Source organism: Ceratosolen solmsi, unplaced genomic scaffold (genome assembly GCF_000503995.2).
Source record: "Ceratosolen solmsi marchali unplaced genomic scaffold, CerSol_1.0 scaffold1, whole genome shotgun sequence".
NCBI lineage: Eukaryota > Metazoa > Arthropoda > Insecta > Hymenoptera > Agaonidae > Ceratosolen > Ceratosolen solmsi.
The window spans coordinates 5,164,123-5,187,645 of record NW_011948415.1 but is presented as its reverse complement, the minus strand read 5'-3'; the positions used below and the strand labels follow the sequence as shown (position 1 = coordinate 5,187,645).

General features: G+C 26.8%; 1 protein-coding gene across 1 annotated transcript in view; it reads left to right on the top strand.

The window, feature by feature from the left end:
* The window catches only part of dpr1 (defective proboscis extension response 1), a 363,596-nt gene that overhangs the window by 244,063 nt on the left and 96,010 nt on the right, over positions 1-23,523 (top strand). The window contains exon 3 of the mRNA XM_011507721.1: positions 9,817-10,027. Within this exon, the coding sequence (XP_011506023.1) occupies positions 9,817-10,027 (211 nt within the window). The remainder of the gene's footprint in view (positions 1-9,816; positions 10,028-23,523) is intronic.

The following is a 23,523-nucleotide window of genomic DNA, read 5'->3' as shown; positions in this document are numbered from 1 at the left end:
TTAAAGTAAGAATGAAAAATATATGTTCTTCAAATTTGTACAGTTATTTGCAGTTCTCGTTTTGAAAGATTCTAATTTACAACTTATTTTCTCTTTCCTATGGAATATTTCTTCATTGTTATAAAAAAAAAACATGATTTTGAAATTTATGCCACCAAAATCATTAAGTTACTAGTATGTCACTATTATTTCAATTAATTTGTGTAATCTGCAGCAAAAGGAGGTGTAAATTATGAGAAAAGTTTATTTCAAAAGATTAAAAAAATTATTTTTGATTCGAAACTTGTTATTGCAATTGATGAACGCAAACATTACAAACAATATGTATTCATTGTATTTATTTTAATTTTATTCAAAAAAAGGAGGAAAATATAGAAGACCTACATGAATTTTTTGAGTTTGTATCAAGCTCTCACCACACACAAGATTGATTGTAAAATGTAAAATTAAACGAAATACTATTTTTTAATCAAATTTAGAAAAAATAATCTCTATTTTCACATTTTACTGATACTGATATTTAAAATAATATATTATATATTTTATATTAAAAAATAGTAGGTAATAATATTTCAATAGTATTATTACTGAAATCATCTTATTTATTATTAAGTTATAAATAAATGCAATGACTACGAAAAATTAACTGATTCAGCAAAAATATCTATTAGAATTGGAAAGGTTAGTAGATAGTAAATGTAGAAAATATTTTTTATAAAATTGATAAATAAATTAAATAAATCTTTAAAATTTATTGATACTATTATCATTTTTTTTTTATAACTTAGAATTTGAAGAAAAAAAAATGTATTTTAGTACAACCATAATTTTTAACTAAATTAATTAAAAATAGAAAAGTTAGAAGTTTAAATCTTAGCTCAAAAATGGAATTCTAAAAAAAATCTAACGGATGGTAAATATGCAAATGAAATACATTAAGAAAGAAACCATTTCAGTAAAATGGAAAAATTATTTTACACGTCACATACTTGAAATCTAGTTTATATTCTACACTAAATTTATCAGTTTATAAGAAAATTATAGAAGGTAAAAAGACTAATATTTTACAATAATGTAAATGACATATATATTATTAGATTATTAGATAATTATATTAGATCTAGAAATTAATGAAAAATTATCAGATGAATAAAAAAAATTTGCATAATTTGAAGTTGGTAAATGAAGAATGACGTAAATGTCAAATATCTTTTCTTTTAAATCATTCACTTAAATTTATTTATAACACGAAATCGCAATATATAAAGTATTAATCAAATATAATAATACATAAACAGTAACTGAAATAAAAAAATAAAAAAAAACATATGATTTCTATTATTTTATAAGAAATTTTGAAAATGTATGATTAATGAAAAATTGATCGTCAATTACTAATTATCACCAAATTTTTAACAAGAATGCTAGTAACGATGAAGCATACGTATATAGTCATGCATTTCAATATTTTATAAATTGAAATTTCTCTGATTCAAGCTCATATTTAAAGACCTGATTTTTATAATTAATACATAAACAAGAAATGATAACTCTAAAATTCGACTGAATCGATTAATTTATATATTTATATTTATATATTTATACATACAGTACTTTCTCTAATTAATACGAAAATGTAAACAAATAATAACTTTGTTACAATATGTTGACATATTATTAATTTTATAATTCGACATATTATTTTAGAAAGCATATTTTTATTGCTATATTTTAAAATTTTATGAAACAGTGCGCTAATAATTCAGAATTTGAAATTGATTGTATTATTGTTCAAAATACAATTCCTATTAATAATGTGCATTTCTATTGAATATTTTCATATTCCCTAGACACATAACGAAGTCTAAATATAATCTTTGTAACAAAATGATTTAAAATAGTATAATCCAAAGGCAATGATAAATTTTGTAAAAAAAAAAAAAAAAAAAAAAAAAAAAAATTGGCAATGCATGGAAGATTAGAAAAAAATCACATTAAACTGATCATATATTTAATTCTATATTATTTTTATTGAATTTCAAAAAATTTAATATGGAAACAGTATGAATATATTAAAAATTACTTAAATTTAGGTAGAGACTGACATTAATTAAATTAGACGATAATTCAAAGACATTAAAATTTAATATTATGATGAAAATATTGTTTATTTATAGAAAGCATATTTATGAAATTAATAAAATCGCCTCAATGAAATTTAATATAATTAAAATTTCAATACTTCGTTATTCAAGTATCTTGAAGTAGTTAATTACTTAAATTCAAGTACTTTTGGAAATACAAACGATTCCGGCCAGATGTCAGAATTAGAGATAATTAATGTTGATTATTATTAAAGCATTAAGTTCCGTAATGTAATGATAGAATAATCTTATAAATAAATAATTGTATCTTATAAATAGAATAAAGCAATTTATTTTTGCGATAAATGAATTTACTAATAATGTAAAATTAAATTTTTATTTAGAATTTATTCTGAATTTATTTTTATTTGGAAAATAAATAATTCTGGCTGTCTTAATAATTCATAAATATTGACGTTAAAACCCATGCAGGCATAGGGAATAAAAATACATAAAACAAATTATTAATGTTATAATAATGTTAACGAATTTTATAAGCGACTTTAAACCAAAAATTGTAGAAAATTATCAGTTTGTAGTTTGTTCACGTTTTCAGTTTAGCCATTTCATTCTATTATACCCTTGCAATTTCTACTTCTTTTAGCAAAATAGCGACTATGGAAGATTAAAGAGAGTCCTTGGAGAGATACATATGGTACCATTGGTTCTTCCAAGTGGACACTCAACGGTTCGAATCAAAGCTAAGAAACAGACGTAATTTTCTTGTAGTACAACATTGGCAAATCGTGCTTGCGGATACGAGAGTAATACAATCAGTTTAATAATATCCACTTTTATTTTAGTTATTATAATACAGCCTATAAAGTTTTTAAAGTGGAACAAGGTATAAATCATTAAGGATGAACATGGTATTATTTCCTTATTGATATCAATATTTATTTATTAATAGCTTAAGGCCTGACGTTATCTTTTAAACGATAATGTTGTTAATGGCAGACTTTTATGATATTTTAGAATTATTACATAGATAAGAAGCAATGCAAATAAAAATATTGAATATAGATGAATACCTTCCGTCTTCGTAATTACAGTTAGTTTTCCCATGAACCTATTTATAAATCTGACAATATTTGGGTTGAAAACTCTTATTAGAATAAGTAAATGCAATAAAATTTAAATTAAAACTTTTTTTTTTTTTTTTTTTTTTTTTTTTTTTTTTATAAAAATCTTCATCAACTAATTGGTATTTGTAAGTGGATTAGTTTTTGCATTTAGTTTATTCACTGATTTTCATGTATTTAGATGATGCAGTTACTTGATCGAAGTTCAATTATATTGTAACAAGTAAAAAATAAAAGTAATAACGATTAAAACGAATTTCATTATAGGATATATTTAAAGATATTAATGATTTATTTGTGATTTTTCATTTATACTAAGTATTAATATTAATATTATTATAATTAATAATAATAGATTTGGATAGTCATGAAAAATAGCTTTTTTTAATTATCCGTTCATACGTGAAATAGAATCCTTAGCGCGTTGAAAAAAATTTAACGAACAAAAACATTTCCCGATGATATCAGTTATTATTTAGCTTTACTTTAATGAATACAATCATGTACAGAGAAATAAATAATTGATCGATAATTTCTAGTATTTCTCTTTCTTTTCATACCTACTATTGATAATTTCACATGAAATATCAAGATGGATATTCGAAAATTAATATTTATATATATATTCGTAATGGATTATATTTTGATATTTTTACAAGATAGGATTAAATTTTTTAATATTGAGCCAAACTGAATTATACTAACGTATGTCATTAAACAAAACTAAAGTTTTTTTTTTAAAACATTGCCTCCGAGGTATTGAAAATTTGATATATTTATATTTGATGTACATTATATAATATTATAATGAATTATAATAATAATGCGCGTAAAACAAACTATTTTCTAATAATTTAAGACTAAAAGGAAATCAACTTTTAGACATATTTTTTTATTCTTTGTATTGTTTATTTGTAATTGATCATAAAATATATAGTACCAAATTAAAATATTTTTTAGACTCTTAATATTACACATACACACACACACACACACACACACACACACACACACACACACAAAACGATAAATTATATTTATTTAATTTGTGGTATATTCTTCACCAGAATATATGATTAATGCATATCTAGGATAATACATTATAATTTTTTTTACAATAAGTATTTATTAAAGTCGATGCTTCGATAAATGAATAGAAAAGAGTCGAAAGTTTAATATTGCGCTCGGAATTTTTATTAGTCAAAGTAAAATAATTACTTTATTAATCTGCTATATGAACTAAATTAACAATGAAAGAATTCCTGTATTACAAAATTTTTACTTAAGTTTTTTTCAATTTTCACATTTCTGCCATATGATTAAAATAAAAATTTATACATTTTCTTGTTTTTATACGAAAAGTCAAGTTTTGTACTATCCGTAGTAATTATTAAATTTTGAAATAAATTTTATCATTTTTCAGAGCTATTAAAAAATTTTATAATAACTCAATTTTATTATTCATTAATTTTTTTTCATGCGCTTCTTTCTCGATATAAATTTTTTTCTCATTGCATTTTTCAATTATTAGAATAATTGTCATTATAAATTTACTAATCATTCCTATAATTATCATAATAAAATATTGATTTTCAATATATCTCGATGCATTTAATATCTTTCTGATTTTTAAAAGAATATATTTCCTCGATGTTTTACCAAATATATATTTTTCATATTAAGTTTCCTTTATTGCTAAAATATTCCGATAAATTATAATTATAAAATAATTAGAATCAAAATGACATATTAGAATTTAATTATAGACAGCTAGCAAAATTGATGATAATATAATGAACTTTAGATTATAAGAAAAACTTAATTTAGTAATGAATTTCATAAAAAAAAATACAGATATAAAAATTCGTGAATAACTGTTCATATAATATTATTGATAAAGTACAAAGATCTAATATAAAAATAAGAAAGGCAAACTGTATATAGTTCGACAATATATTTTGAACATTGTAAATGTATTAAATTATAACTTAATGTAATGTAATTGAAGTTTATCGTAAGATTTCATAACTTCATACATTTATTATAACAATTCAAATTTATTCTAACATAATAAATAAAAAAATTTGAAACAAAATGTATTTTTATATTCGTTTTTTTTTCTTTCGTTATATTTATAAACGCACATTGGTTTAATTGAAAAATGTTTTAATACACCATTAATGGATGTATATTAATATTAAAAAAAAAAATTGATTAATGCTCTAAGAATTAAGAAATAGAGCAAATTCTCATGACATTAAATTTCTTGCTTGATCCAACTAATATTGTACCTTTTACATTTCCACAAATGCTCGATATTAAATCGTGTCTATTTTACGATTTCTAAGCTCTTCTTCCATTAATAGCAATAAATAATATTCACACTCAAGTGGCAGACATTGTAAGTGAGAATTTTAGCATTAACCGAAGAACATTCGATGCGATAAAATGAATTTAGTACTCGGCTCGTAATGCACTCCGGAAAAATTTGGTCGACCATAACGACCTCGAGCTTTCAGATACTTTTCAACATAAAACTACCGATAACGGGTCGATCTCTTTTACTTAAAATCTATCTGTCTGTCCACAGCATCAAAAGAGCTTGAGGAAAGAGCGTAGATGAACACATTTACAGTTAGTTTCTCCATTCTTTCTTTATTTGTAACTTCAATTGTAAAATAAAAATAATTTATAATGAATTATTATAGTAAAATTATTATATTAAAATCCAAATATATATTTTTTGTTAATAATAAATATATGCAAAATAATCTAAACATTTACTTGGATATGGATAAATTCAGTTAGCAAGATTTTATGGAGTATTTTGTGTAGTCTAAAATTGGCAAAGAAACATATCATTATATACACAAAATGCGGACATTGGCAAGTCGATTGAGTGTAAAATAGGGTGGTGGCGGAGGGGGGGGGGAGGGGGGGGATGAGCTGAAAAAGCCAGCTGTATATATTGTCGCACTAAAGATAAATGTGTTCGTTCATATGCATCGTGTAGGTATGAATTTTCTGAATTTTTAAGCGAATGATGATGGGTGAGCGAACGAGAGGTAGGGATGAAGCCAGATATGTTCACGATTCCTGCAGACCGGAAGTCAGTTAATCCGCTCAAACTTACGTTGCGCAGCTGTACTTACACGCATATTCACGTACCTAAGTATATATATACAAACCCTTAGCCACACATTTTACTACTTTACAGAGAGAAATGTACGTGGGTCTTTGCTTAAACAAATCTATTCAAATATATAGTCGATTATTAATAAGTGAACGTGAATAGTTGCTTAATTTCACGAAGTTCCTACTATTATACAACAAATTCTTCTTATACTTCAAAAAAAAAAAAAAAAAAAAAAACACGATATGTAGAAAATAAAGTGCAATTGTCAATAAGCATATTAAGCCAAAAAAAGAAAATGATGGAAGAATCTTTTATATGTTAATTGCAATCTACCACATTTGAATAAGTGAAACGGCATGTTTTTCCTGACAACTAATAATGCCTCTTCGCTTTCTGGATTTCAATATATTTTTTTTTCTTCTCAATTACTTTCCTTTTCTCTTCTTTATGAAATTCTTACTATATCCAGTTGTCTTTATCTGTGCCCGACTTTCGCGCTCCATTACTTATCTCTCTATATATATCTCTTTCAATTTTCCCATCTCTTATTATATGTTGATAACTTTGCCTCTCGCGCGATGCACAATTTCCTACAAATACTTAATACTTTAGTACTTTAGTCCCTACTCGTACTCCACTGCATTTGTTTTCATTCTACGTTTGTTTATAGTCATGCTGTACCTTACCGTTTTCTTCACCTATCATTCTATTCTTCTCTCTCTCTCTCTCTCTCTCTCTCTCCTCCTTTATACGCCCATCCTTATCTCCCTATCTTTTTCACTCTATCTCTCATTTCCCATTCATTTTTATAACTACGTAAAGCTTTCTTTATATTTGACTCGAATGGCGACACTTTCTGTCTTTTATCACTACATCTCTAGAATGATATTTCTGTTGTACGCCTACACGCATACCAATATTGTGATGCACTCGTTTACTATCCTCCACCTGAAATGAATATACAGACTTCAATACCGACTTGTCAGTATGCGCCTGTGCATACAACATCTACACATAATATACGAATATAACATCGAGTATAGAGATAAAAGACGAAGAGAAAGAGAGGCCATGGAAGTATAATAAAACGTTACGTAGCTCTGCACATACTGACAACTAAATTATAAAGTTGCATAAAATAACAAGATTACCATGAACAAAGCTCACTGAAAATTAAGGTAACGCAAATGTAGGAATCGAGGCAGGAAACCACCTTGCTGCATATATTCATCTCACTCAATCTCCAACTAGTCTCAATAATTCAACCATATTTTAGTATTTCAATTTGTATTTTCATCTCTTTGAACTGTGCGTCCAATCATTTTTCACATACATAATAGCCAATAGCAGCTACATTTCAACTATTAAAATAGCATTTTATTCCGCTGAAAAGGCAAGAGTGCGTTTATCACACTAAATAACTTGGTAAATACATTAGAAATTATCTAATTGTCTGCATTATCGTATTACAACATTAATATAAGCTCGATAAAATTCTTAATTGTCCCATTGCTAATCATATTCGTCGGTTTTACGATTCAGTTTGATGAAAAATTAATTGTATAATTAACGCTCGTCAAGATATAATTTGGGTAAGCATAAATATTACGTTCAAAATATTTTAGCAATAGATTTACAATTACTGATTTCACTCGATAAAATACACTAATCATATTCAATTTATTTAAGTTATTATTTCTAATATATTGTAATGATTGTAAAGCTTTAGTTCAACTGTTTAATGTAATGAGTTAGAATGATTTTAATGATTTTCTAATAGTTAAAATTATTCTTTATTTTATTCATTTGTATTTAATATCGCGATTATTAATAATATAAACTTTTCATATGACATTTAATATCAAATGAATCTAATTATCTAAATTATCTGTAAAACCTGCAGAAGTAGGATTTTTAATAGCTATGAAATAGAATAACTGACAGGAGAATTGATGATTATTGAAGAAAATGTGATTACTGAATCGGAAAATTAATATATACGTCACGTTAGGTAGAGAAAAATCATTAAATCTCTATCACAATATCAATATGATGAATTTTAATTGAAAATTGTGTTCATCGCTAACAATTCCATATATATAATAAGCCTAAAGTCTTTATCGTACATATTTTTGTTTTATCAATTTACTTTAAAATACGGTATTTTTAAAAACTAATTATTGTAGTAAAAAGCAGATATATTTAACAATATGAAATGGATGTAGTCTCGTATATCTACCAATGAATTAAGTTTCTACGTGGACACCTGTAGACGTTCAGGTAAATTTATTATGTATATATGTATTTTACATCGTTAAAATACAGAATAAATTTGCTTTCAAGAATTATGCCGTAGTAAAAGATTAGAATAGAGAGATTTACAACCATCTTGTAGAGTAACATACATTGCGAGATTAAACGAGTGAAAATAATGAGCCGATTTTTTCATACATAGCTGAAAATTTAAATAATAAAATATGAATAAATAATTGAAAATGTAGACAGTTAATTACTTATGAATGTATATAATATATGTGCATATTGGAATGAAATAATGTAAATTAAAATACAACATTTAATATATCATTATATTATAGAATATTTTTATATATTCTAGCTTACGTCATTACACCCTAAAATCATTAATAGAGTGTGGGGTTTAAAACATTTTTTTATAAATATCTCATGTACATGTTTAAGCAGACATTGAGTTAGTTTAAAAGATTAATACTTCTTAACGGTTTAAATTAACAAACCGCAATCTATGCCCAACCATATCTATTACCTCGCAACTAAAATGCTATAAATTTACAAACGCTTTTATACGGATATTCATGAAAAATCTATTGGTATAAGCATCCGAAGTTGCAGCATCAGGAGATTTTTGTCCGTCGGTGAGAACATGGAAAGCTGGCGTTACGCCATGCAAACAAATATTGCCAATAATCTGCCAATCCAATTTAGCTACGCAGAAAATATTGATCTCTCAATTCTCAATTTGCTCTTAACATTGTTTTTTTTTTTTTTTTTTACACAACTCTTGCTTCCCATGTAATATATTCTTAAAAGAGCTAATCCTAATATATTTGTATTTTCACATCTTATGCCATATTTCATTGTCCTTCATTCCAAATTTATTTCTTTATAAAAAAAAATCAATTGCAATCTAAACACCCCGTTATGCCAAAAATTCTTGTAATCAGTCATAAGTTCGTAGACGAACGATGTCTATTACCTTTCAAGCAATACTCGATCAAATATTTTTTTTTTTCCAATCCCACTCCCGTACACATACAGCCACGCATTAATATAAAACCAATCCCCGCTCGGCGAATAATAATTGGTCTCGTGAACCGCTTGGCAAATTGAATATTAACCGACCCATCGTTAATCGAACAAAGCAATCACGTAACAATTAACCTTAACCATACGAATATTCGCTTTATTGCTACAGGTGTCGTGGATGAGAAAGAGAGATATGCACATCCTGAGCGCAGGCATCCTCATGTATACCTCAGACCTGAGGTTTCAGGTCATCCATCCAGACAAGTCCGAGAATTGGACGCTACAGATCAAATCACCGCAGCAGCGAGACTCTGGTGTTTACGAATGCCAGGTCAGCACTGAGCCCAAGATGTCCCTCAACTACAGCCTCAACGTGGTCGGTGAGTGCATCCTGAATTATTCAAGCACATCCAACACCCATCGTGACCCATCTTCAACCTATTCTACTTTCGTCCAGTAGCAGCCATCTGTTTGCATTGCCCCTTCCCGCTCGTACGCTCGCCCTTATTCAGCCATTTTATCGCTTTATCTCATTCGTTCACTCTCTCGATTTCGATCTCTTCTAAATTTTCTCATCATCGGCGTATTGGGAAGGTAAGTTTACACTTCGATCCATCGTCTTAATTTTTTTTGGAAAAAAAAAAACATCACTCTGATGAAGTAACATCCAACTTATTTGAAAACCGTACTCAGAACAACATTGATACTTAAATATACAATTATTATGCAAGATATGCATTATTATATAATTCTAATATATTTAAGAGTATCATTGTCGTTTACGAGTTGTTTATGTCCTTGTCATTTTCAAATGTTTCTTACCTCGTGTCAGTCAGTAAGATATAAATTAAAGTCTCTCTCGGACTTCGTATGTTCTAATCAATATAATGAATTTATAATTTCAAGTATATTAAGAGCTCGATATAAAATAAAATATATTTCTTGTTAATATGTCCATTAAAATTATTTAAGAATAATTAAAATTGATATTCTATTGTACAATTGTCAATAATTAACTCGGAATAGAAAGAATAAAAAATTTTGATAATGGAACGGAACGACTTTAATTTATATATTAAATTCAAATGAAATTGCTCATTTTCAAATATTTCCATGTTCATAATAATTATAATTTTCTTTAAATAATCTATTAAATAATAATATTTAGTATTATCGTTTTGTTGTTAGTTATATTATTTTTTTATTATTATTTTACGACAAAAATGTAATGACTGTAATATCTTCAAAATATTTTGATTGCAATGTTTCAAATAAACTAAAAGATCTTAATTTTTATACGAAATGGAGAATATCAAGTTAGCTCAAATTTAAATATCAATATAATTCATATAACTACTTTTAAATAAATTATTGCACTCCGTTTGATCTATAAGATATGGTAATCACAATCATTCATTATAGTTATATAATTCTTAATTATGTCACAGATATTTATTGTGGCGTTTTAATTTTAATTACAAATATATTAATAGGTGTAGCATTATAATGTACTTATTTATTGAGATTTCATGTATTCGTTTTATAATAATTTTTTAATAATCAATAAATGTAGTATTTATATATATATATATATATATATATATACATGAATAAATTATAATTGAGGAAATATATTATATAACAGCGCAATTTCATTCCAAGAATCATCCTATATGTTAGACACTTCATATAATTTTGAAAGGGATTTCTCCTGTAAGAGACGGAGCTGAAATTCAATTATATTCATTGTCTTTTTTTTAATTATCTTTTTCTGCACATTTCGATTATTCATTCGATAATATATCATTAGAATTTTATTATACAATTTTATTTGCACACACATGTACATTAATACATTAAAAACAAATTAATTTCTTATTATTATTATATATTAATAGTAAAGTACAATATATATTAGTAGTATAATTTATATGAACTTTATTAAGTAAAGCTTGGAGTAAAAATTCAACTATTGTTAATATATATGATTACATATAAAAAAAAGAAAAAAGTTTTAAACCTTAAATATAGTTTTTTAATTAATATCGTAAAGAAATATTATATCATTGTAAAGTTTTATGATCCAACTATCGATACGTAAACAATCATAAAATTAAAAAATTAAATTAAAATTCTTATGTATTTCAAATCTCTAGTGTATTTATACTACAAATCTTTAATTATATAGACAAATAAATATTTTTCCATATTTTTTTCTTCCTTCCGTTGTAAAATAATTCTATTTAATTTAATGAAACATAATCTATTCTATTTAAAAATGATAGCTTTCAATATATAAACATAAATAATTTAGTTTATTGAAATACTATGCAACATTCATTGTTAATTAATTATAGATATTTACCTTTAAAGATAAATATGTTGTTTTGCATTAAATTGCTTAAACGATTAACGTAATTATTATTTAATTTTAAAAATATATGCAATTCAAAGTATTGGCACTACATGCGTCATCATTATTAAAATTATTATTATTAAATGATAAATATTTTGAAAATGTTAAAAAAATATATTATATTCGCTATAATTGTATGAATAATGTAAATGTATAAAAATAATATAAAAATGTTAATAATATGAAGAACCAACAAAATATATTAAAATTTCATTTTCATAATTCATATTACTATATACCATTAGCATAATAGATTAATCAATGTTTTTCAATTAAGCAAATTCTTATCTGTTAAAGGGCAATAATTTATATGAACCTGCTTCATATATATGTGTCCTATAATAAATACTTAATACGTACAATATTATCTAGTAACAACAGTTTCTGATTTGTATACAATTTCTAATCTCCAAGTTGTAAATTAAATTCTATAGGACTATCCATTTATTCTTACCTTAATCGTAAATGTAATTTAACTTTTAATTTTTGATATTTCTTGGCATAATGTAAGCATATATATAATATAAGATTCTATAATTAATTATTGTTTTTATATTAGAATGATATTTAATATTATTCATTTCCTTGAATATATTCTAAAATTATACGAGATTTTAGAGAAATTTATTATATTTTTATTTTGTTTTATGATTATAATTTTTTACAGTGATATTTGCATTACAGTAACATGATATTTATACAAGTTTATAATGACATAAAATATAAAGATATTATTATCTCATAAAAAATTTTAGGGTATATATAATTTCTTCAATAATTTTATTAGCATTTTAATTAAAAATATGTTATAAAAAGTATAATTGAAAAACACATACTTGTACATTCAAATGATAATCGTGTGCCATTAAAATATATTTATTGGAAGCAGAATAAATGAACATACAAAATATTAAGTTCCTTTATCAGAAAATATGGAAAACGCTGTACGGTTTTATGCTTCTGGTAATAAGCGAATTATTATTATTTACTTAAATTTACTTTATTTTTCTTCTAAATACTACTTAAAATTTACTATTATTACTGTTTAGAATGAAGAATCCAATGTAAAGTTAATATAAGAAAAGTTATATTCTATTCTTTTGTAATAAATGTATTATTACATTTCGTAAGAATTTCTTTGTTAAAGTACAACTAAAACAATCTATGAATGTGATCCGGAGATTCTTAATTTTTATAGAAAATAGTACAAAAGAAGAACATCCTGGCTAGTTGGTGTCCTAGATATAAGTTTAAAGGCGTAAGAATTTATTGCACATAGAATTAACATTTACCGCTGGTTCCAAGTTATTCGATTTCATCATTACATGAAATATGCATCACGATCATCTACATTTGCCGTATACTGTTCGTGAAGTTTTAAGATATTAATTTATTCATGCAGAACTTTCATTATCAATCAACAAGAAAAGTTTTACAAAATTACAAAAAGTATTTGTAATCGTAAAGATCCATTAAAATTTAATCTAAAAATAACACACATTTTGCATGTCAAACATGTATGTTACAATTAATAAAAATCGAATATATCATAAAAAATAATAAATAATTAATAATTAAAACTAGTCATTAGGATTTTGATTTTATTATATTATATTATTAATATAATTATAATGAATTGAAAATTATTTCATGTACTAATGACTATACAAAATTACCAACTATCACGTATAATATTATTTAAATAATTATATTAGAAATAAAGCCGCTGATCGTATTAATAAAAATTTCTATGAAAAATTGTCTATCAATTTTTAATATGTCAACTAATTTAGAAAAGACAAAAGTCCTAAGCGCAAAAAACACATGAAATATGAAAATTAAATAAAACTCTATAGACATTTCCTTAATGATCTACCAACTGGACTTGCCAATAAAGCTTTCATAAGCCAAACTTGACTTATAGGCTGAGAAAGTACAAATTCCTTGTTCGTATACTCTAATTAACAGCTTTCCAGCCACTTGCGGGAAACATTTATAATACACTGTCCTTGAATATAACCACCAGCCAAGTAAATCTCCCGCAACTCCTTCCTCCCGATTGTATACGCTACCCCCATCCATTAATATATTCAATCCTAAATGCAAAATGTCCGAATTTGCAAAACTCAGTTATAGGTTTTTCAATGTATTATATATACATTATCAAATGTTTACCTATTCATGTACATTTCACTTCACTTATATCTTCATATTATAAATTCGATTTTAATATAATGCTTATTCAAATTTAATGTAAATTATCAATTTAAGTCGAATATTTATATTATGAAAATTATATTATACACTCAATTAGATTGCATATTTATTAACTCCCATTCTCTTTTCTCTAACTGTATTATATTTTATACATAGATTTAATTGTATTGGAGCTCATCATATAGATTAAAATTAAAAATTTCATTCAGCAAGTAAACTTAAATATATATCGTATTTTAAAATATTTTGAAACCGTGCTTAAACAACATTCAAATTAAAGAAATAAATCTTTTATAAATACAATGCGATTTATATTAATATAGTTTATGACTTGTGTATCGACATTCCCTTCAAGCATTCTTTGCAATTTTTATAATTTTCAATAAAGACGCTCGCATGCAATATTAATGAATAATAATAATAAACTCAAAGATACCTATGTGCTCAAATTGCTTATTAGAGTATCGATAAAATATTGATTATCGCTGTTACCGGCTGCTTATATAGTATTTTATAATTGTTATAAACTAAACTAACATCATACACTAAAGCAAATGAAATAAATGAATGAAGGCAAAATAGAAAAAAAGAACTCATTCTCGCTATTACTATGTATACTTATTTAATGACAAAATTGAGCAAAGCTGCAACTCAGCAAGTAAGATGATTCATTGTAGTTGGGTTTTGCTGAGAATATCTTCACGATTTATCACTTGAGTCCGTCCTCACCTAAAACGTTTTTTCCCTTTTTCTCATCAAACACACACGCGCAAGTATCTACAACCACTAAATCCTTGTTTTTTTTTTTTAACTCGTTTTCATGCTTGTTTTTCCTCGTAATATGTCTATTACGCTTTACACACGAAAATACACAAATACAACATCAAATATCACAATGAATCTGCTGAATTTCATCGAAAAATAACACAATCGTTTTTAGCTTCATTCATCATTGAGCGCTTGTTTTCTTTTATAAAAAACAAATGTGTAATTCAAATATATTTTGGAAAAAAAAATTAAAAAAAAAAAAAAAAAACAAATGATGAAATCATTTGAAAACGTAAAGTTACAATTGCCTTTCGCGAATTCACTAGTAACGAGAGAGAGAGAGAGAGGCACGGCAAAGTGAATTATACATAAAACGAGGAGCTAACGAAACGATGCAGACACAAGTTAGAAGTATCCTTTCGAGAGCTTTTAACTAATACTACTTGTCACTGCAATGTAAATAAGAGAGATAGAAATAGAAAGCCGATGTTAAAGCACAGTTTCCCGCTTGACTGTGGATTTATCGTAAATGAGATATTTAATGAGGCATGATCGATAGACAACAGGTGATATCAAAATATTTGAGTAATAATATAATTTATTTTGTTCGTTTTCTTTACATTTCTATGAACGCGTGTTCAGATATTTTCATATTGGCTAAATATAAAAATAAAAAAAATAAAAAAAAACGAAAAATAAAAATAAAAATAAATTTAAATATGTGAATGAAAATATATGGATTATTATACATATTCTTACATAATTTTATAATATATGTTAATGATTTAAATTTTTTTTGAAGAACTTTTACGCAAATCATCGATATCCTCGAAAATCAATAATCAATTAAAGCATTTAATTTAGTTTTTAGTTTTTATAGATTTGTCCTTGCGTTGTATATTAGTATTTCAAAAATAATTTATATGTTCAAAAAAGATTTATTTGCTACCAATTTTATTTACTTCTACAGTCACGCCTCACGTTTTTTCGATGAAAAATTTATTTTCAAAATTCGTGAACATGTGTACCATTTTTTATATATGGTCCAGGCTGCTTTTATACGATGTCAGCAAACGTAGATTTTGAGATGCATAAAATAAATACAAAAACACTATCCAGAGACTGAATAAGCCATTAATTATATTTTTATCTTAGCTACGGTAACATAGGTAAAATAAATAATTTCAAGAAATATTGGAACAAATATTTTCTAACAATTTACTATAAGCTATTATTTATCGCCAAAGTGTATTAGAAAATAATAGAATATGTCGAAACGAATTATAGACGTGCACGATACAGTCACGATTTAATGCCCAATAACATTTAATTATTTCTATAAAAAGTATGTACATTTTCGACTATTAGCCATATATAAATACTTACATATATTATAATTCATAAATAACTTCGTTAAATTTTATTTAATAATTTTGTATGAATTATAATTAATTATAATTAATTTCGATAAGTCGACAATAGAATGGAATATTAGTTTTTTAAATGATTGAAGTTGTTAAAAACAACATAAAAACATACTTGGAATACTAAATAACTTAATATTTTATATGCAAAAACTTAATCGATAGAGTTTGAATAGCAATCAATAATAATAGCCATAACCTTAACTTTAAGTACACATTAATATTTATACGTCGAGTTATTACTTTAATTATATACTAAAGTCTATCATGGAGTAATAACGAAAAGTTTTATAAATTTTGTGTTTATTTTGTGAGAGCTGCTTTAAGGAATCTTAGTTGAAAAGTAGCATAGTGACAAAAAATATTTGACTCCGATGATAAAAGCTCTTTGCACTTTGATTATCATTGTTCCCTAGTGCTCGCGTACAACTTGTCGTTTCGAGTCGCGTAACGTTGATCTCCTACTTTGAAGGATATATAGTTTTAGAGTAAAGCCGTTCGCCGAGAAGCCGAGATTGGAGTTCACAGCTGCAATTTTAATATCTCAATTCAGGACGGATTGCAGCGCTTAGCCGGAATCGAGGAGAGGCAGGAAGTTAGATGCCTCGTAAGGTCGTTACTAAACTAGTGAGCCACTCGACCTATACATGCGCATGCATACAGCCAAGTACATAGGAACGACGTTCACATGTCAAGAGTAATTTCATTCACGTATTACCTTCTCATGTATCTCTCTACCTTTTACAATCATAATGTTAGAAGATGAGTGTGCATTAAGATTCATGGGGACTCGATTATATGAAATATTTTAACGCTCATGACAATAAGGATACATTGGAACGTGATGTTCCGATGCAAAAGAATAAATATTTTTCACAATTCTAACGCTGATTCTATTCTATTCGTCAAATTATTCTTAAAATGTTCATTAATTTTTCGTTAGTAATACATATAGGAATTCTAATTCTGAAATTATATATTTAAAATATTCTAACATAATCTTAAATGTATTTATCAACTTTACTAATATTTTTTTCATAACAATATTACCGTCGATAAAATTACTGATGTAATAACAACCCATTAATAACAATCGAATTAATAAACTTTCTTTTAGTATTAGTTCTTTTTTTAGTATTAGTTTTTCTAGTATTTACTTTCTTTTTCTTTAGTATTAGTTTTTTTTTTTTTTTTCTTTTTTTTACTTCAAATGATAAAGAAAATTATTAAAAAATCTTTTCTTAATTTATATCTTGCATTTTGTTTTTCTTTAATTAAATATATACGCATGCAAAAACACTGATAAAATTATTTTAGAGTAATATTTTCAAATTATAAAAATGAAAATCCTCTTCGCTAAATACGCACTCAGCTTGAATTTCATATATACTATTGTAATTTCATTACTTTTCCTTACTTTTAAAACTGTCAAAAGTTCATAAAAATTTAATTATTTTAATTCTTAGATAAACGCGTTAAAATTGTAAATTTACAAACAAACTATAAAATAGATAAATGTTTCAGACAGACAGTGTGAATAGTGAAGTGAAAATAGTGAGAGTAATATGTTTAATAAAAAATTGTAATTACTCATAAATTTACGTTATATTTTATTTTTAGTGTTATTTTCTTGCGTGTTTAAAATAATAATATTTCTGGAATACATTACTAAGTCAAATATCAAAATTAAAATGTAGCGGACATGAATTGCAAGTATAATTAATAATTTGCAGATATTTATTTGTTCAACAAATTTTTTAAAATATTACAATATTTATTTTAATATTATGTCTAACTATTAATTCTAAGCAAATTTATAATTTCAGTTAAACAATCTATTTCTCTGCCTGAAATTACATCTATTATATACATTATTTAAAAATAGGATTAAATTTTGTTTTTAATTGTTAAACTGGAGAAAAAAAACTTTATTCAGTGACACGTATTAAAAATCCATAGTGACATAAAATTTCCGACTCTTTTTAAACTCATCGACGAGCGATCTTTATTAATTAACGACTTTCTTGGTGAAAATTATTGCCACACTGTAATTTTCTGCGCAGACATTTAGCACCGTAATGCTCACGTAAAATATCAAACCAAAATAATGGGAGTGAAACGGTCTACCTTCTATTGCGTATGACATCCAGCGATAAATTATGCATTTTAATGTAAATGAAATGGGAAAAGCGATTCATTGGACGCCATCGACGAACTTGGAAACTCCATAAAGCTCGAAGGATATACTTATATCAGTTGAATGTAAAATATCATACAAGTTTGGACAACAATATAAATATTAACAATATACTAATGAATGTAATTGAAGTAATGAAAAAAAAAAAAAAAAAAAAAAAAAAAAAAAAAAAATTATCATGGAATTTAGATACTAGTCTGGCGAAACTAATATCTCCACCTTATAACCATAGAATATAATTAACGAATACTGAATAATAGTATAAACCTTTTTGTAAAATGAATTCATGTGATAAAAGATCTGGAAATGTTAGAAAATGTTGAAAAATTCATGCAACGTAGACGAAGTACTGTTTGCACCACTGAGTTTAATACTTTAGCTGAGATTTTTCTGCTTCCCAAGTGAACTATAGTGTTTAAAAATACAACAGATTAAAATTTAATGAGCGCTGAAACAACAAAAACTTTTGTAATTTCGTTAAAAATCTTCCTACATCACGCTAAATGTAAATCAGTCAAATTTTATTTCTATCAGGTTTAAAGCTATTTGATTAAATTTAGTTGTGAATGAAGAAAACGAGTGCATTGAGAGAGAAATTTTTCATTGAATTTTCCTTCTTATCAATTGCATTAAATCTCACTAAGCTAAACTATAAAATTCTAAATAAATGCAAAATTAATTACATTCTCAATTAATGTTATTCAAAATTATTAAAAAAATTTTCTTTATTTTCAATTGAAAAATTCATTCCAATTTGTTTATATGGAATTCATATATTATTTTGAATTGCATCGGATATCAAAATTAATACTCCATTAATTTATATAATTACAAACGGATATTTATAATTACCAAACTTTCATAATGCCCATATTTCTCCCTAACATTTCTTTTCATTATCGAATAAAAAAAAAAAAAAAAAAAACCTTATTGATTAGCAATATTATATAAACATGCAGGATAGCATAATCGAAATTATCGTGCATCATCAGAAGTAACGTAAACGTAAAAAATTAGCTACTCTATTGTAATGAAAAATGCACTCGATAAATTGTTTTGCTTTTCTATTCAATATGAAGCTTCAATTATTAGAATTCTCGTAAATTACGTTTAATCCCGTGGGGATTACTATTAAATTATTAATATCCAAAAACACTTCACTTAATAGTGGCGTACAAAACAAAATATGTGGCTGTGAATATTCCGCGGACCTTCATAAGTCCTGCATATTTACGTGGTTTTCTCAAATCACACAAAGCTTGTTCCAAAACAATAATAAAAAAATAAAAAATAAAAAAAAAAAAAGAACATCATCCTGGAATATGAATTATTGCAAATAAAAAGAAAAAAAAGAAACAGAACTATAGAGAGCGATAAAAAGACTAGACACGCTTGAGGCATTAAATCCAACGGAAATAACCGTTTACTTTATAGCGCAGCAATGCTCGTGCGCTTGAGAAAAAAATCAGGGAAGCGGTAATTTCTAACCGATAATAGCTCCCGAGTAGTTCGCCTCCCGAGTTATTGGAGGCTGAAACGCACGGTTGAAAGACAGAGCGGGAGAAATAGACAGAGAGACAGAGAAAGTTGGAGAGTAGGTAACAATGGGCAAAAGAGAGAGAGAGAGAGAGAGAGAGAGAGAGTGAGAAATTCGTTCACAGCAGCATCAGCAGAGTGCTTTCTTCCGACGATCTTGTAAAGACGTCTGTAACAATTTGTAGGGGAGGTCGGAGAAGAGGGGACACAAGTACCGGAATGGCTTTTAAGAGAGTTGTTACTCGTGGCAGAAATAGGATCCCGGCTTTGGCTGTAGGTCTCTCTGTCTCTCTCTCTCCTACTCATCTCCACCCCCTTTCTCTCTCTCTCTCTCTCTCTCTCTCTCTCTCTCTCTCTCTCTCTCACTCTCACCATAACTGACTTTTCGTTCATTGGCTTCTAGTATCGACACTGTACTTTTTAGTCCTTTGCCACAATCGTACTTACTCATATCATTCGTTTGATTTGAGAAAATGAATTTGCACAAGTGTCTCACCACTACATAAATAAAATACATACCTACAATCCCGAAAATTACATAACCAGATGCAACTTTTGTTGTTTATCGTGCACTATCACGATTAAGTCAAAATTTTGGCGCGATAAGTATATTTTATAATTTAGTGAATGTTATAATTAAATATTATCTACAAAGAAATTAACGTTCGATGTTTATATTATACATAATATTGTATGCACACAATATATATTTATTATTAAAACTAAGAATGTATGTATCATATTTTTATTGATCCGTGTTTGTTTAAAATTCTAAACTTAAATTAACGCCTCAAAATACTCAAACTACTATGTTCACAGCATTTTATAAATCATTATTAAGTCTGAATATATGAACAGTTGATAATTGGAAATTAGTTGAAGATGAATAAAATTAGAGTTTGTATAATTCTGTAGGACATCGTTAATAAATAAGCCATTGCAAATGTCGTAAAATAAAAACTTGAAATATATTTAATAATACGACTCTTGAGATGGAAGTGACAATGTGGCTTCTGATACGTACAAACACACTATTATCATCAAGGAACAGTGTATAATCTTCGAGCTCAAAATATTATTTAACAAATACTCTTAAGAAATTAAGTTTTTATTAATAAATTTACGAATAATTCCAACAATTCATCATTAGCAATATTGAAAGCACTTTGATACAGGATCTCCCAAAAGAATAAACAGTACTTGGTAAACCATCGCAATTGTTATATTCAACAAATAGTATTATCATATCTTTTAGAGATGCTAGTGGCAACGCAAAGAGTATATAGAAACAAAGTCTCTGTTCCTTTTAACTTTCCTCTTATTGATTTCATTTTTCATTCACGATTTTCACTGGAAATGCTACTTATAAATTTTGAATCCACTGTTTTCTTACCGCGTTATGCGCCAACTCGTTTCTTCAACTCACTTTTTCTCCCACTGTCCCTCTCAATTTCTCTCTCGGTTCCGCTACCTCCCCACCCTCTACCCCCTACCTCTCCCCACCCCCTACCCACTACCTCTCCCCACGCTACCACCCCGATCACTCTCTACCCGCGCTTATCCCTCACTCTACCCCCAGCCCCTTCCGCTCCCACGCACTTGCTCCTTTAGTAAACAGCGAACTTTATTTTTGTGTACAATACTTTCGCCGGTGCTTTTTGAAAAGATAATTAAATTTGCCTTACTGATGTATAGAATAATTCGAAGAGAATGATCGTAAACAACGTTGTCGGGGACCGGAAATCAAACACCACTTAAAGTAACTAATATTTTTTAAGTTGAACTGGAACCTGCGTTACAGTTTTCTATTTTTCTAAAAGCTCCTTAAGTTATTTACTCATCGTACGTACCGATAAGAACTGACCTTTTTCAACTCTTGCTCGGACAACTGTATTCAGCTCACATTTTTTCTAAGTTATATTAACACTTCATTGCCTCCTTTTACAATCCCTTTTATCCCTCACTTCTCCATCCCTTATACGCATTAACTCATTCGCTTACGCCTTCTCTTCTCTTTGTCCTACAGTTGCTATACTCAGCGTTTCCTTTATATGCCACAAGCAGCATCATGGCTACTATTGCTCCCATACCCCCCCTCCTCCCCCTCCTCATCCCACTCCTCCACCTCCTCCTCACCCTCTTACCACCACCCTTATAACCCCTAAGCGTTTTTTCCTCACCGAAAGAATAAAACGGAGGAAGTCACTCGCTCCCTCGCTTAACGAACGCTTTCAAAAGGAGATCCAGTGACGGTCAAGCGTATTTTGCTCATCCTTGTTCCTCGCCAAAATGAGACGCTGCATCCAATATTGACCGCTTTTTCTAACAATGCATATGGTGGATATGTACGCGTAATCCCTAAATGAGTACAAAGGACGAGCCATCTGCCTGTAATACAGATATCATCGGAGCACCAAACCACTTTCATATCTATTATGGGAACTTGTAAAATATCCCGTCGCTTTTTAATATGATTTTATTTTTATTTCGGCTTCCAGGCGTTCGTCTACAATAAGTTAGCTTTCATCGTTAGAGCTTTACACTTCATTTTTCAAAAGTGATCGCGTAAAGCTCACGAAGATTGGAGAATAAAATGAAAACAAATCAAGGACTTTTAACAAAAGTTTCTTGAATTTATCTCTTAGGATTTTCGTTTGACATAAAAATTACTTTCACGAAAGTTGCACGTTTCACGTTTCGAAGGAGCGCATCTTTCTGTTACGAAATATTTTTTCTTTACAAAGCATTTTTCTCGAAAATAATACTTAAAAACAAAAAAAAGTCCGATGTAAAGGAAGTTCATCTTCGCAAACTGGAATGATAGCTTTTTATCAAATCAAATTTTAAAGTAAATGGACAAAGTAATATGACAGCTTTCCATATTCTATTTTAAAGCCTTGGATTCAAAAATTTATGTTTCAATCATAATTACAACCATAACTCAATTATTATTGAAATACAGCAAATTATTAAAGCTTTGAAAAATATAATTCTAATATTAATTTTATTATTGTACATTGAGAAATGTATTTAAAATGACGTAAATTCACGTAAATTCTCTTTACTGTATGTATACACATATATAATAAATAAACCTATGTCAAACGAATTAGTATTTCATCAAACATAGGAAACATTTTTCTTTTAATTATTCCTGTTTATAACCGAAATAAAATGATATAGCATTTTTTCATTTCATAAAGAAAGACTTGTTATTCACAATTTTATCATACAATTGGGAATAATAGCTATAAATTTCATAGCAATAAATAATATTAATCTCCAGTATATTATTTTTCAACACAAATATTTAATATG